Raw genomic sequence first — 16,142 nt, forward strand, 5'->3', positions numbered from 1 at the left:
AACTAAGACTATATAATTTATTTTGAATTTAAAAATAAATAGGCATGAAACTTTTTGAGTATTTTGTAAAGTTCTCTACAACATTAGAAGACATAAGAAACTAGAATTGGAAATTAACTTAACCCATAACCAATTCTAAATCCACCTTAGCATCCTGGGTACCATATTAATAAATAATTTTGGGGGTACTTTTAAGTATTTAGGATTAGTTATATCTGGTTTTATTTTTTGACTGTTGATCTTTAAAATAATAAACATTTGTGAAATACTTAAGTATTGTGATAGACACTATTTTTAATAGCCACTTAAAAATGGTCAAATGATCATAAAGCAAACTGGTTTTCTTAATATTTTCTTAAATATGTAATTTTATTTGTATATTCCAAATTTTTAATTCTGTTTTCTGATGATTGTGCAGTTGATATGAAAAATAGCATAGGGCAGCTTTACTAGCTTTATTAGTGGTATTTTCTTGCTGGGACAGTTTTATCAGTTCTGATTCTTTTCAAGACTTTTAAGAAGTATTATTGTTTTTTCATTTCATTTCTACTAATCAACTTGGTATCCATGATCTGCAGAATAGCATCATTTAAAACATGCCATATCTACATTAAAAAGTTGGTTTAGCTAAGATGTGGAAACTCAACACATTTGATTTCCAAATATGAGTATATCCCTGTACTCAATTTGACATTGGCAAAATTAATCTTTTTTCAAGTTTTTAAAGCATCATCCCTTTAAAATAAGACACTTTATCTTGAACTATATAAAGTTATATAATTATATTACCTAACCTTGCTCACTACTTTTTTTTTTCTATTCTACAGGTAATCAACTGCTTCCCCAAACAGTGGTTTGTAAATCTGAAAGGAGAAAGAACTATATGCCAGCTAGAAAACTTTTGTAGATACCTAGTTCACCTGGCAGATACTATTTATAGGAATAGCATTGGATGCTCTGATGTAGAAAAAAGAAATGCAAGGTAATTATTTGTAATCAGTTAAAGAAGTTGCAAAATAAGAGATCATCTTATCAAGTAATATTTAAATATTTTAAAGTTTAAAGTTGTGTATTTTTTGTTTTTGAATTCTTGGATATGTATGTGCAGATACTTGTATGTACACATACATACTCACACAAAACACACATAAAAGGCATAGCATAGTAGCTGAAAGATTAGCCTTGAAATTTGGTAAACCTGAATTCTTGTCCTAGGTATATGACCATGGACAGGTAAATCTTTCAGTGCTCAGATTGCTCAGTTGAAGGAATTTCCACACTAGGAGTTGGCTACAGGGTACACTGGTGAAATCTTAGGTTTGGATCTTTGTCCTTCAAAATGTGTGTTTGTGCCTGTGATTTGATTATGATTTTACTCCTACTCAATTTGAAATGCTAATTGTATAAGCATATTACATAATTTATACATTTATGTATGTGTGTGTATATATATATATATATATATATAATATGAGTTGGGTTGGCAAATTATGAAAGCTTGTTTTAAAGTTGTTTCATTCAATCTATTTTCAAGATGAAATTTAAGAAAGATGAAGCAAAACATTTAAGGCCAGATTTGGCTAGGGTATAATAGTGAAAAGGAATGAGGGGGAGGGAAAGGAGAAATCTTAAGAATCTTTTCTAGGTAATTTATTTATTTGGTGAGGAATCATTCATGGTCCCAATTTTGATTACACTAATATTTACATATTAATAATAGCTAAGATTTATAGAAAGTCATATAGATATAAAGTGGATAAATTCATCAGAATAGCACTAGTGATTGTGAACTCTTTTTCCAGGATAAATCACTTAGTTTATGTTTTTCATTTTATTTTTATTTACCCAAATCAACAGAAATTACTGGTCATTTAATAAGACTAAATTTAATTTACTCAGTAATTATTTCAGGTTTGCAAAGAAAAGGACTTAATGCTGTCTCAATATGAATTTCTTAATGGAAAAAACAAATGATACTGATTATAGTATGCAGTAAAGCTTTATACATTTTTTATTTGAGATTATATCAGATCAATACATATAGCATGTTGTAAGCTTTTTACATAAACTTTTTTCTTTCTTATGTAACAATATGTTAATAGATGAATTTTTAAACTGATTTTGTAATCAAAATATCAATAAGTTTACTTATGAAAAATAATCAACTGCTTTTTTATTTAAAATGTTTTTCTTTTTTCTTTTTTTTTTTAAGGGAAAATATAAAACAGATAGTAAAACTTCTTGCAAGTGTACGAGCTCTGGATCATGCTACGACTGTTGCAAATGACCACAATATGAAAGAATTAAAGACTTTAATTGAAGGAAAATAGAACTTTCATACAAAAAACCCAATATGAGCTTTAAAAATCCATTCCTGATGTATATTTTTTGTATATATGTAAAGTTTCTTAAACTGTAAAGTATTGATTCTTGTTTTAATAGAACATAATTATATATAGTACTACAACCTTACAGGATGAGGAGGCCAGAATGATTACATTTAATATGTAGAGTGTTTTCCTTATTGCCCGTCATACCTCGCTTAAAAAAATTTTTGTAACCACATATTAGCCATCTATTCAGTTTATTGTCTTCCAGTACACGTGTGTGTGTGTGCGTGCGCGCATGACTGTTATGTACACACATGTAAAATGTGTAATTATGTGTCTGTTTATACTTCCTGGAAGTTACTTTCACACTGGAAATTTTTGGCATTTTCCTACTAAGAAAAGCCTTTTGATATCAGAAAATTCTTCAGTAGCAAATTATTTTAGGAAATTACTGCATTATTGCAACAAAGGGCTTGACATAAGTTACATAAATATTAAAACATCCTTCAGTTAGAAACAGATAAAGATGATGACAATGACAGTATTCCCTTGAAATTGAAATGGTTGAACTGTGGAACTTACTGAGTTAATGAGATTTTTCTCCCTTATATTAGCTCTGTAGTTGAATGTGGGATTAAAGGGAACACTAATAAATGTTAATAGAGTAGTGTATAGTTGGAATGTGTAAATTGAATTTTGAAAACAACAAACTCATCATTTAATTGTCTGATCTGACTGCTTCATTCATGGTTCTATTATCTGACCAGCTCAAACACATATATAGTTATATCAGCAATTTGTTCAAATCCCACATATGTGAGAGATATATGCAATAAATACATAAAACACATTTCTGGTAAGTGGGTATATAAATAAAATTTGTAGATGATTGCCCCACTAAGGTGATTTACTATCCCATGATCTTTAATATTTATACGACATTGTAAATATTCAGAAATTTTGTTTCAAAGTTTACACTTATTCTGTGATTTTCAAGGAAAAAATGGAATTTTTTTAAAATTAAGGAATATTAGTTTATATAAAGAGATATAAAATTAATTTTTAGCCAAATAATTTCTAAATTTCTCTTTTGATGTACATTGCTGCTGGCTACTTTTGTTAGAATTTATGACACTTGTTTGGTAAGAATATAATATTTCCAGATAAAGCACTAAACATATGACAATATCAGAGAGCACAGTTCTAAGTACTTGCTCAGCGAATTCTGAAGGCTTTTGTAGGAAACATGCCTTTCCTTCCATATACAATTTAATGGAGATTTTTGTACTTCTTTGGTGACCTACAAACATTAGAATCAAAACACATCTTTACAGTTTGCATAGTGTAAATGGGTATGTTAACATGTATAGTATGGATGACATGCACACCAATTGGAACCTAAACTGTTTTTAATGATCCCATTGGATTCCCATTTTTCATTATCTGCTTTTAAGAATCCTTTCAATAAATTGTCATTGAGACTTTTCTTTTTGTACAGAACATCCAGTTACTTTGGCTTTAGGAGTTGGAAAAAACAAACTCCTCTATAACATTGCTTTAGCAGTATGAAGTAGTTTTATCTTTCCTCTTATCCAAAGGGTTTTCATTAATAGAATAAGGACTTCATTATAAAGTGAAATCAGCTACCTCTAAAAGTCTCTAAGCAACATCAGTACGTTGTACTCTGTTCATATCTTTTATCACATTTTCCTTACAACAGCCATCTTGACTGATTAACATTTTTCAAAAAGGTACTTCATGGGTAAGTAATTTAATTGGTGTTAGTACTTCCTCCACCAATACAGATATCTATTTTTCTGTTGCTTGGTTGATCTCTGAGAATTTCTGTGTTTTGAAAAATTCATCTGCCTTCAGCTAGGGGCTTGGTCTTCAGACAACAGTACATCTGACGTGTACTGAAAACATTTCTAGCTTAATTAAAAATTTTGAGATAACCTCCATACCATCATGAGTCCTACTATAGTGGAGAGCCTTTAATAAGATGGTTGCACTGAGGCATAAATGTTTTAGTACTATAACCTATGGTCACAACTAGTACAATGCTTAGCGCACATCTCTTTGCATTCAGTAAATTATTGTTGACTGATTTAACCTAGTTATTCATTCCTAGTTCTTATGCCCTTGGTTCTGTTTACTTTGCATCAGTTCATGTAAATTCAGGCTTTTTTGAAAAATATCTTGTCATTTCTTATGGTACAATAATATTCTATCACTATCATATACGTATACCACAACTTGTGCCTCAATTGATGGGCATTATCTCAATTTCCAATTCTCAGCCACCATGAAAAGTTACTATAAATATTTTTGTACAAATAGATCTTCTTCCCCTTTCCCCCCTTAAAAAAAAACTAAGATGCAGGTCTAGTAGTGATTTATTGCCGGGTCAAAAAGCACCTTGGAAAACTAATCAAGGAGAGAGTTTAGGAATTGACCAAAAAAATAGCATGAGCACTAAATTTCAAGAAGCCAGAAATGAAGAGGCAGCTAAATGGTGCAGTGGATGGACAGAGCCACCTGCTCTGCAGGCAGGAGGACCTGAGTTCAAATCTACCCTCAGATACTTAACATTTACTAGTAGTGTGACCTTAGACAAGTCACTTAACTCCAATTGCCTTCTCCCTCCAAAAAAAAGTTATGATTGAATGAAACTGCTAAGATGTTAACCACAGGTTAAACTAATAATAGGATTCATTTAAGCCATGCCCAAAAAAGCAATCAAGCTTTCCCCTTAATTTGTTTTCCAAGGTGTTTTTTAAAAATATCATAAACATTTTCTTCTATTTGGAAATTTTTTATTTTATTCAACTATTTCTTGTCTCATAAAACCATTGACTTAGTTTTGAAGAAGTAGGTCACTTACATAAGGTTTATCACTTTCTCTTCTAGAATAATTTTTTTTCCAAATCTTTTTCTCCAGAGCTAAATTTTCCCTTGTTTCTTTTTTTCTGAGTATGTAGTCCTTGTGAAAAATCTATTTCTATTTCCTTTTGTTTATAAATTTCAATTACTTTTTTAGAATGATCTCTAGACTTACAGTAGTTTTTTTTACATTGGTAATTGTTTCTTAATAATTTCATCTTTGCAGGTTTAGTTCTCAATTGAGGCTTTGTGCCAAAACCATGCTTTGCTCCCTCCTTTCCTTTTGCTTAGAATAGTTGATGATTCTTGATCTAGCCTTGAATTTTCTGAGTTCCTTTACTGACCTTTTTAGGATTCTGATCTTTGAAATTCAGAATTCTGACTCTTCAAAGCCCTAGGTAATATCTCAAAACAACATGAGGCAGGCCAGAGCCTTTAAGCTCTAGTTTCCCTGTCTGAACACTATGGCACTACAAAAACATTGATACTGCCACTCCTTTGGACATCCAATGACCCCAACCTGGGATTTTTAAATTTTTCTTTTTTAATCACTTTAGCCTTTCTCAGGGGGATTCCTTTGTTGTTGCCTCCAGATTCAGAGCCTTGCAAATTACTCACTTCCTTATCTTTGTGCAGGGAAGTACCTTACATTGGCAGTATCAATTTGCTATTGTCCTCAGGCTTCTGCATGACCTCTTGTGCAGTCCTAGGGTTGTAGACACACAAAAGGTTTTCATTGTATTTCTTGATCACTGGAAGCAGCTGATGACATAAGTTTTTTAATGGTGGGCCTGGAGTCAGGACTAAGGTCCAATGTGGCCTCAGACACTTAATAGCTATGTGACCGTGGGCTAGTCACTTGTGCCTTAGTTTCTTCAAGTGTAAGATGAGAATAATGGTAATACCTACCTTGAAGGGTTGTGAGGAGCAAATGAGATAATATTTGTAAAAAGTGGCATAGCACAGTGCCTAGCATATAAAGTGCTATATAAATGTTAACTCCCTTCTCCATTATTTGAATTTGTGTGAACTTAAAAGAGTTTTGATGGAGTAGGTATGTGGAAGCTGGACACTTTGCCTTCCATCAAGGCAGCTCTCTTGGTTAGAAGTTCAAATTGGTGAGATTAAATTTAGCCCAGTTGTAACCATGTCATTTTCCTGTTCAAGAAGTTTTGAGTGACTCTTGTCTGCATTTTAAACCTTGGCAATCCCACTCTGAACTATCTTTCCTAATTGATTTTATATTTTTCCTCATTCTGTATTCTACTAAATTGTCATATTTTGGAATTTAGTGCTCTGCAACATGGCATTCTACCTCTGGCTTCCTTGTCTTTGTATATGCCCTACTTTTGGAATTTAATTGTCTTGGAATCTCTTTTATCAAGGCTCACCAAGGATTATCTCCTTCAAGAGGCCTTTTCTTATCTTCCCTTCTTTTACAGTTGGCAATAATCTCTCCCTCAAATTAAGTTACTTTGTATATATATTTGTAGCTATATTTGAATTATTTCATCTTCCTCTAAGAGGAACAGTGTTCATTTTTGTGTTTTGATCCCCATCTCAAGTGTAAAGCCTTTTACATGATGGGCTTAAATGTTTATCAGATCTATGGATGTCACATCAAGTTGACTCAGCCTATTTGAATTATCTCCTTTAATTAATAAGCTTCTTCAAGGTAGGGATTATTTCTTATGGATTGTTTCTTTACAACTAGCAAAATACCTAGTAGGTACTGTATACTAGAAGGTTCTTGTTGTGATAAAAATAATCAAAGTATGCCTTGATTAGGTACTCCTAATCACACAGTCAACATAAAACTGCAGATTTTATGTTCAGAGCATAGATTCATCTTTATGAAAAATCAGAGAGCATTGACTTCAGCAGCCATTTATAGAAAATGACTACGTAAATAGCCAAAAAGAAAAAAGATGGAATTTTACCAAGAGAATAAAGGGAATGAAGATAAGAGTATACATATTTAAGAACAAGTAACAATAAAAAAGGGATGATAATAGGTATTTACAGCTGACTTGAGTTTCCAGGAACAATATTTGGAAGATCAAAATGGGGACTGAATAGTATAATCTTAGCATAGTGATAGCAATGAACCTGAGCCAGAGTTTCTGTCCCATTATACTCTTTTTATCACAATGGAAGTAAGAGACCTAAACTATAAATTGCCACATCATAAATGTTTGCTGTACTGGATTGACTCTAAACTCCATTAAAGAATACCATTTTGGATGGAATAAAGAATTAACATATTTTACTCAGAAATCAGCAATTTTTCTTACCATTTAGGAAATAAGATTCTTTTGGGGGAGGGTAGGGAGGAACATATATATATATTTTTTTTTAACCTTTACTGTTTTCAGATATTTGTGATTGAACAGAAGTGGAGGAGCATATTTTCAATTTTTCACAAATTTATATTTTAGGTTCCAAATTTGTCCTCACCTACCATTGAGAAAGCAAACAATATTATCTTAATTATGCTTTTGAAAACGAGCAAAATATTTCTATATCAGCTATGTGTAAAAGTTAAAAAGAAAAAAAATATAGTAAAATATTCAATATGGACTTAGAGATGTGAATCTGGATATAATTCATATTTTGTTATGGGTCCTTTGGAATTATCTTGGATCCTTATATTGATTAGAGTAGCTAAGTCTTATGGTTCATCAGTCACAATGCTACTGTTTTTTTGTATAATGTTCTTGTTCTCCACTTTTCATCAATTTGAAGTCTTTATGGAATGATAGGAAAAATTTTTTGACAGCATCATCTTAGGTTATCACACTGTTCTGTATTCTGGACAGCATAAAATAGTGGGATCCAATAGACATTTTTTAGTCTAAATCAGTCTTTCTTCACATGGGATTTTTTTTTTTTTTTAATTATAGCTTTTTATTTACAAGATATATGCATGGGTAATTTTACAGCACTGACAATTGCCAAGCCTTTTGTTCCAATTTTTCCCCTCCTTCCCCCCACCCTCTTCCCCCCATGGCAGGTTGACCATATCTTCACTTGGTATCTTGACACACCTTTGTGTCAGTATGGATAGGTATCAGAATCTATGTGAACCTAGATGAGAAAACATTAATGGCATCCAAAATGGCTGACTTTTTACCTCTGTCTTTTCCAAAACTTTCATTTGATGAAGTACACTCAGTCCGGTCCTGTTAATTTTTAACTTAGTTCTACTCCTGACTGAGCTTTTTTACCTTGCTTCCTTTTGGACAACTTCCACTTAAGGTTAGCGACAGTCATTTTGCTTGTAGTTGAGTTCCTAGTACTTAACCCTACACCTGGCACATAGTAAGCATTTAATAGTGCTTTATAATTGTATTTCAACATAATTGGTTTCCTTAATAATCTTGTGTATTTTTATATTATGCTTTACTATATTGCCAAAGGGGGATTCCTGATATGTAATAAATTAAGAACACATAATCTAAATCAACAGCTCTTAAATTTTTTGGTCTCAGGTTTACTCTTAAAAATTGCTGAGTACATTAAAGATTTTTTCATTAATATTTACCCTATTAAGTTATAAACCCTATTAAAACTAACAAGATTTCAAGTATTTATTTAAAATAATAAACATACTAACATAACATTTTATGAAAAAGAACCAAATGCCCACAATTAGGTGGCATTTGTATATTTTTGCAAATCTCTTCAATATTTAATAGAAGACAGTCATTCTCATATTTGCTTCTACATTCAATTCGTTGCAACATGTTTTGATTGCAGTATGTCAGGAAAATCCAACTTCATCTTACAGTTATGTAATTGGAAAAGGAAATAGTATTTTAATAGACAAATAACTTCTTGGTATTGTTACATAAATAGTACTGAATTTGTAGACCTCTAAAAAGGTCTTGGTGTCCACTCTACCCCAAAATGGGATTCAAACCACATTTTTAGAACTTTGAGAATTATTAGTCTAGATTATGAAAACCTTTTAAATCTTTTTTAAAAAAATGGTTTAATGCAAGTTTTGAAGTTTTGATTTTTTTTTATATTCTAATATAAGAAAAGATTTCTTTCCCCAATGAGTTTAATAATCTGTTTGCAACTGACTTCCTATAGAAGCAACGTTTCATACCTTTCATTTAGGCTAATCTCAACTTTACCTTCCCCCTCATCAGTTTTGTCAAGTTAACAAGCATTTGTTAAGTATATTACTATATGCCTAGCACTTTTTAAATACTGGGAATAGAAAGAAAAGCATTACTTGCCCTCCAGAAGTTTACATTCTAATAGGAAGAAGACCAGTAGAAAAAGCTGGAAATAATGGGTGGAGAGGCAGGGAGGGCAAGAAGAGGAGGATACCTGGCTTTAGACAAAATCTGAGACTGGAGGAAAAAGCATTCTAGAGGGCAATGAAAGGTGGTCTGGATCGCCTCTTTAGAAGACAAGTTTTCTGTATCGGGTTGCTTGCCCTTAGGAGGGGGGAGGAAAGAGGAAGGACAAAAATTTGGGCACAAGTTTTTGAAAAGATGAATGTTGAAAACATCTTTTCACGGATGCGGAAAAAACTATTTAAAATAAAACATTTTAATTGGGGCAACCAAACAGCCGCTTCTAAAATATGAATTTCAGGATCAGCGGGAGCTTCTAGAGCAGAGAGGTTTCTGGGGTATCAATTGCAAAGTCCGAGAGTAGGATCAGGAGTGCAGGCAGGGGGAAAAAAGATGTATAACATTTATATGTGAAATTATGGGGTTGGACAAGATTCCTCTAAAATCGTATGATGTGTACAATCTATATCAAATTGCTTGCCATCTCAATGACAGAGAATTTGGAACTCGAAATTTGAAAAAAATGATAAAATTGATAAAAATGATAAAAATTTTATTGTTTTTACAAGTAATTGGGGTAAATATGTTAGAAGGTGCAAGTAAAATGAAATGAAAGCATATGATTCTCTGTGGAAAGTCAGAATTCTTAAATGCTTACGATCTATCTCTTAATTTCTACCACTCTAGCAGAGGGAAAGATGAGCGGAGAAGGTTGGAAGACCCGGGTTCTGAAAAGTCTCAGACTGGGGGGGGGAGGAGACGAAGAGGAGAAATTGAAGCTTCCAGGAGGCGGGGCCTCCCGTAGCGGATCTCTTCTTCTCACTCTCCTCTTCCCTCCCTTCCCCCCCTCTTTGGGGTGGGCTCTTCCGACTCTGTAGACTGCGCAATGCGGAAGAGATGGCCCCTTCGGAGCGGAAGTGACGCTTCCGCCGGTGGCGGCGGCGGCGGCGGCGGCGGCGGTAGCTGCGCCAGTGCCAGCGACACGGACAACCCGGGCTGCGGGGCTGCAGCCGGCGGACGGAGCTGGAGCTAGCCCACAGCAGGCGGGTTAGCTCGGTTGCAACCAGTTTCCAGCCGCTTGAAGAGAAGCGTGACAGCGCCAGAGGTGGCTCAGGTAGAGACCCGGGAGGGTGAGGACGGGGCGGCGGCGGCTTGTCCGCGGGCTGCGGGGAGGAAGGGACCTGGCTGCGAGTGACCGCGAGGTGAGAAAAGGAGGTCGTGACAGCCGCTGTCAGGGACGGCCGAGAGGGTAGCAAGTGAGCGCCCTTCCAGGGTCTTTTCCCCTGGCTCAAAATGGAGGAGTCCGCCCGCCCGCTGCCCTCTCGGGAACCAGCATCCTGTGACAGGCCCCGGGGATGCAAGGGTCCAGGGACGCGGGCGCGTCTGTTCCTTGTTTTCCCCGATTTGTGTGTTGCGGGCGGGGGTGGGGAGCGGGGAGCGGGGAGCGGGGCGCGGGGCGGGCGGGAGCCTGGACAGCCCTTCTTTCTCCGGCGGATCCTTGCAGCTCCTTCCCCTGGAATCTCAAGGGTCGAGGGTCCCTGAAAGGTGGCTGGTGACCTCTGCTCCCCCGATTAAACTTCAGCTCTGGGGAGCTTTCTTTGGATAATCTTATCTGCCCTCTTCCATTTTATCCTTCGGCCTCTACTCCTTCCTCTTCCTCCTACTGGGGACAGTTGAAGTTTCCTTTAAAATATAAATGTGTGCACACAGATTCATAATGTGTAAAGCAAGAAGCTGATTATTTCCTAATAAATAAGCTCCCTAATTTTTCCTTCTGTAATCCTGATTATCTGTCAAGACAGTACTGGAGCTTCCAAGTGATCATAAGCTCTGCTTGTCACGGGGAACTGAGAACCTCGTCTCCCCCACCCACTCCGATTTTTTTTTTTTTTTTTTTTTTTTTGTGGTGTTTTACTTTTTCGTTTTGGTGTCTGTCTTCTCACCCCCTTTTCCTTCCCCATCACTCCAGAAGGACAGACAGACAAACAGACCTACGCAAAACCTGGCAGGAATTTCTTGGTGCTTTGCGGTCAGTACTGCAGAGGGGAGCATCAGCTTCATTTGCTGCTCTTGGCTTTCCTAGGCTGCCTTTGAAGAAAGAATGGCGTTTAGCAAAGGATTTCGAATCTTTCAGAAACTGGATCCTACACCATTCAGTCTCATAGTGGAAACAAGGCACAAGGAAGAATGTCTTATGTTTGAGTCTGGTGCTGTAGCAGTGCTCTGTAAGTCTCTTCATATATATATATAAATATATAATACACACACATATTGTTAAACGTTAAGACAGCTGATTTAGAACAGTGTAAATTCAACCATTTTGTTTATAGTCCATTAACAAAAGTCATGAATTGTCTTGGCTGTAATAAGGTATTTTCATTTTTTCATCCTAACACCTTTCTAATGAATTTCCATTTTTTTTTTTCTTCCATGCTGAAATTTCTTTTAGTTTGATTTTTGCTTTACCTTCTAAGTAAAATTAAAAATTCGAATTATATCAGATCCTCTGAGTTGAGCTTATTAGTTTAATGAATTGCATTTTTTTTTCTCTGCTGTTGATGTTGAAATCTACTGCAAAAGTCTTTACACAATTTTGAAAGTATCAGGCAATCCACAAGCAGAGTGGCTTACTAGAATTCCTTTAGGTTGCATAAACATTTCTGAAATTTAATGAGATGTATGTGGTTGCAAGTTAATAGGAAAGAACTTAGTAGACTATGAGGATAGTGTCATTTACTACAGTTATTTAGGAGATGAAAAATTTAAATGTTTTATTTGAGTATCGGTCCACTATTTCTAATTTTATAGGATAGCCAGCAAATTTGGGACATTGTCAGTCAGTTGAATGTTAAGAGATTCTTTCTGGTAATAGTTACTGCCCATTCAGTGAGGTTTTATCATTCTAAAGTCAGCTTAGCATTTTACCTATTATTTAATTTTTTTCAAAAAAACCTTATTTAATTATTGGCATTTGTTTTTCAGTATCATTGAAACATTAAACCAATTGATGACATATCCTAAAATTGTTTAGACTTCATTGATGATACTATTGATATTTAATGGACTTGGATTGTTAGTTTTTACTGTTTGGAGAGAAAAGCAGGAATATATTTGAAATATAGTTTTTGTTTTAATGTACTAGAGGAGATCTCTAATTTTAGGCTGAAGTACTTTAATAATAATTATTCCTAATTAACATTTTTACTGGTTTTCATTTGTACCAATTTTGATGAAGTGGAATCGAGGACAGAGGAAGATAAAGGTTTTATTATGTATCCAAAAGTTCAAAATTTTTTTTGCAAAACATCTTATACCATCCTTGCAAATGTTTTAAATTATGACTTGTCCTAGGTAATCTTATCTGGGTTTCAAATGTTCCTGTAACTTAAGGCTCAATTATGTCAGAAACCCATCAAAGAATCAATGCTACTATTTTCAGCCATTATTGAATGAGATTAAAAACTGTTTTTCTTTGGATTCCCAGCACTTAGGACAGTGCTTGGCACATAATATGGGCTTAATAAGTGCTATTTGACTTGAATTAATTTGAGTGGAAGGGACCTCAGAGGTTATCTATTCTTAAGATGAAGAAACTTAAGCCTGGAATGGTTCAGTGACTTGACCTAGAGTGCCAATAGCAATAAGTAACAGATTTGAGATTTGAACCCAGATCCTCTGGCTATAAATCCAGCAGTCTTTCCGCACCTCTTCTTATTCTATCTTATAATTGTGAAATAGTTTTTTTTTTTTTAATCAAATGTAGGACTTCATATTTATTCCTATTAAATTTCATGTCAGAATTAATTGATATATTGCAATTGTTGGTTTCTTTGGATTCCATTTCTGGTATCCCGTATGTTAGCCATCTTTCTTTTAGAGTATTGTAATCTGCAGATTTAATAAGTATATAATCTATTCATTTTGCTCTCACATAGACAATACAGTTGTGGATGGAAATTATCCATTCAACAAATAGAAAAAATTGAAAAAATATATTTTATTCCTCCTGATCCATCCTTTTTTTTTTTTTTAAAGAGTGATGAGATAGTAAGTATCACATATCAGTGAAGAAGACAACTATTATTGTTAAAAAGAATTTTAGTACAACCTGCTTATTTTGAAAATGAAATCTCCTACAAGGAAATACCTGAGATTTAATCCATATCTGCCTTCCTGTTCATGTTGGAACTTGGGCTATAAATTGAATGTATATTTGCAAATCTTATTGTTTTTTTTAAAATCTTGAAGGATTCATGTTAGATTTTTCATCCCAAGACAGAAAACCTAGAAATTATCACAATTTTGAATATATATACTAATTATATAAAAAAAAATATGGTAGTGTAAAGGGATTTCATTATCAATGTTCAAGGAGAAAAATCACCTGAACAAGACAATCTATTTTTTGAAAAATTTTTAATATTTGAACTTAAATTTTTGCAGAAACAATTGGCTTAGTTACTGTTCCTGTTCATGTTCTGTTAGATTTAAATCACTTGTACGTTTCTTTGAAGGAAAAAAATTGAGTACATTTTATTCTTTCTATAAAGATTAAAACCATTTTTTTATGTAGCTCATTAATTCTTTAAGATAATTTTCAATTACTAATGAAAAGTTTGGAGTAATACTACAAAAATGTTGCATTAAAAGTTTGCTTTAAAAGTTTATTTGGAATTTAGTCTTAAGATAAATACCAAAAAATATATTGCAGCTAAATATGCTTTTCTACCAATAAGGTGAAAATGACCCTTTATTCTTAAAAGCTATACCAGTGAAGCTCTGGAAAGTTTCAAGTATAGACCTGATAATATGTTTGAAAGTAGAGGTCTAAATATGGAAAACCTCATTACCAGGTGACCTCAATGAATTGAATTTTTCAGTAATTTTTGAATAGCATTTGCTAAGGCATAGATCAGTTACTTGAACTTGAATGAGTAACCATACTAATAAGTCAGATTTCCTTGAGGCACATTTTGAATGGTTTTTCTCTTTCTTACCAACAATAGCAAATATTTCTTGACTGATGGTTGTAAAATGTGTGCTAGAAAAATCGTCCTAATGATTTCCTTGCCTTAAACCTGTTTCCTTATTTTCACTTCATATTACATACTAAGAATCTTCCTGAAAATCCATTTCACTACCCTAAAACTATAGTGATTCCAGTTTGCCACCAGGTAAAGAGACTTCTCTACCAAGAACAGAAGGTTCTTAGTAATTTGTATGTCCTCAACTCAATAAGTATTTATTAAACACTAAATATGTCCCAGGCTTTGTGCCAAACCTAGGGGATATACAGAATAGCAAAAACAATCCCCGCCTACAGGAAGCTAACAGTCGTTTGGGGAAATTAGCATTTAAACAGCTATATACAGATAAATTGTACAAGATAAGTTGGAGATAATCTTAGACGGACACTAACTATAAGAGGGACCAGAAAAGACTCCTTGTAGAAAGTGGGATTAAAACCGAGATTTAAAAGAAAATCAGGCCTTTATAGATGAGATGAGAGCCTTCCAGGCATGGGAGACAGCCATAGGAAAATATGTGGAGTCTGAATAGCAAAGAAGCCAGTATCACTGGGTCATGTATGTGGAAGGGAGTAAAATGTCAGAAGATTGGAAAGGTAAAAAAGATGGTGAAGATTTTTAAAAGCCAAGGAGAGAATTTTATATTTGATCCTGAAGATTTGATACTAGAGTGTATTGATTAGCATATTGGGCATCTGAGTGGTAGAGTGGATATCATGTTGGTCCTGAAGTTAAGAAGACTGATCTTCTTGCATTCAGAACTGACCTCAGATACTTACTAACTGTGTAATCCTGAGCAAGTCATTGCCTCAGTTCCTCATCTGGAGAAGATAATTGGCAAACATTCCAATATCTTTGCCTAGAATATTCCAGATGAGATCATAGAAAGTCAGACATGACAGAACAATGACTGAACAAGAGAAACAAAAATTGAATAGTGATGATATGGTCAAAACTTGTACTTAAGATTTGATATGGTCAGACTAAACTCTTTCATAGGAGAGGACATATGATAGGGCTAGGTAGAGAGTCCAATAAGAAGATTTTTTTTAGTATTCCATTAATGAGGTGTTGAGGTCCTGAACCAGAGTGGTGATAGTGTCAGAGGAGAAAAGTAGATATACTTGAAAGATACTGTATGAGTAGAATCTACCAAACTTGGCCACAGATTAGATCTGCTGGAGAGTGAAGATTTAGAATGACAAAACCACTGGAATCTCCTGTTTCCATAACAAACTGTTCTAATCTTTGCTCATACTATTCCTTGCTATCTTACAAATTATCCAGTAACTTTCTTTGCCCATTTTTCTAGGCCAAATTCAAGTCTTGTCATTTTCATGAAAATTAGGTATTTGTTTTAAGTTGAAATGTTAATTATAGCTTTCAAGATAAATTTGTAGTTATTAAAACTTCCAGTTGATCAATGATAGACAGAGGTAGCTGCACCCAGAGAAGAAACACTGGGAGGGGAATGAAAATTTGTTAGCACTAATATCTGTCTGCCCAGGTTGCATGTACCTTCGGATTCTAATGTTTATTGTGCAAAAAGAAAGTGATATTCGCACACATGTATTGTACCTAGACTATATTGT

The 16,142-nt window shown here is 34.2% G+C and overlaps 2 protein-coding genes across 10 annotated transcripts in view; both read left to right on the forward strand.

The window, feature by feature from the left end:
• Window positions 1–3,816, forward strand: part of PAXBP1 (PAX3 and PAX7 binding protein 1) — a 42,463-nt gene extending 38,647 nt beyond the window's left edge. For both annotated transcript variants that reach the window (XM_074300756.1, XM_074300757.1), the window contains exons 17-18: window positions 828–982; window positions 2,213–3,816. In XM_074300756.1, the coding sequence (XP_074156857.1) occupies window positions 828–982; window positions 2,213–2,330 (273 nt within the window). In that variant the 3' untranslated portion in view covers window positions 2,331–3,816. The remainder of the gene's footprint in view (window positions 1–827; window positions 983–2,212) is intronic.
• A 6,629-nt stretch (window positions 3,817–10,445) lies between these two features.
• SYNJ1 (synaptojanin 1) overlaps window positions 10,446–16,142 on the forward strand; it is a 104,763-nt gene continuing 99,066 nt past the window's right edge. For 6 of the 8 annotated variants that reach the window (XM_074300758.1, XM_074300760.1, XM_074300763.1 and 3 more), the window contains exons 1-2: window positions 10,470–10,637; window positions 11,607–11,748. In XM_074300758.1, coding sequence (XP_074156859.1) covers window positions 11,625–11,748 — 124 coding nt within the window. In that variant the 5' untranslated portion in view covers window positions 10,470–10,637; window positions 11,607–11,624. Of the gene's footprint in view, window positions 10,638–11,606; window positions 11,749–16,142 lie in introns of all 8 variants that reach the window. The other 2 variants (XM_074300761.1, XM_074300765.1) reach the window with 1 other exon arrangement.

This window comes from Sminthopsis crassicaudata, chromosome 3, assembly GCF_048593235.1.
Source record: "Sminthopsis crassicaudata isolate SCR6 chromosome 3, ASM4859323v1, whole genome shotgun sequence".
Classification (NCBI taxonomy): Eukaryota; Metazoa; Chordata; class Mammalia; order Dasyuromorphia; family Dasyuridae; genus Sminthopsis; species Sminthopsis crassicaudata.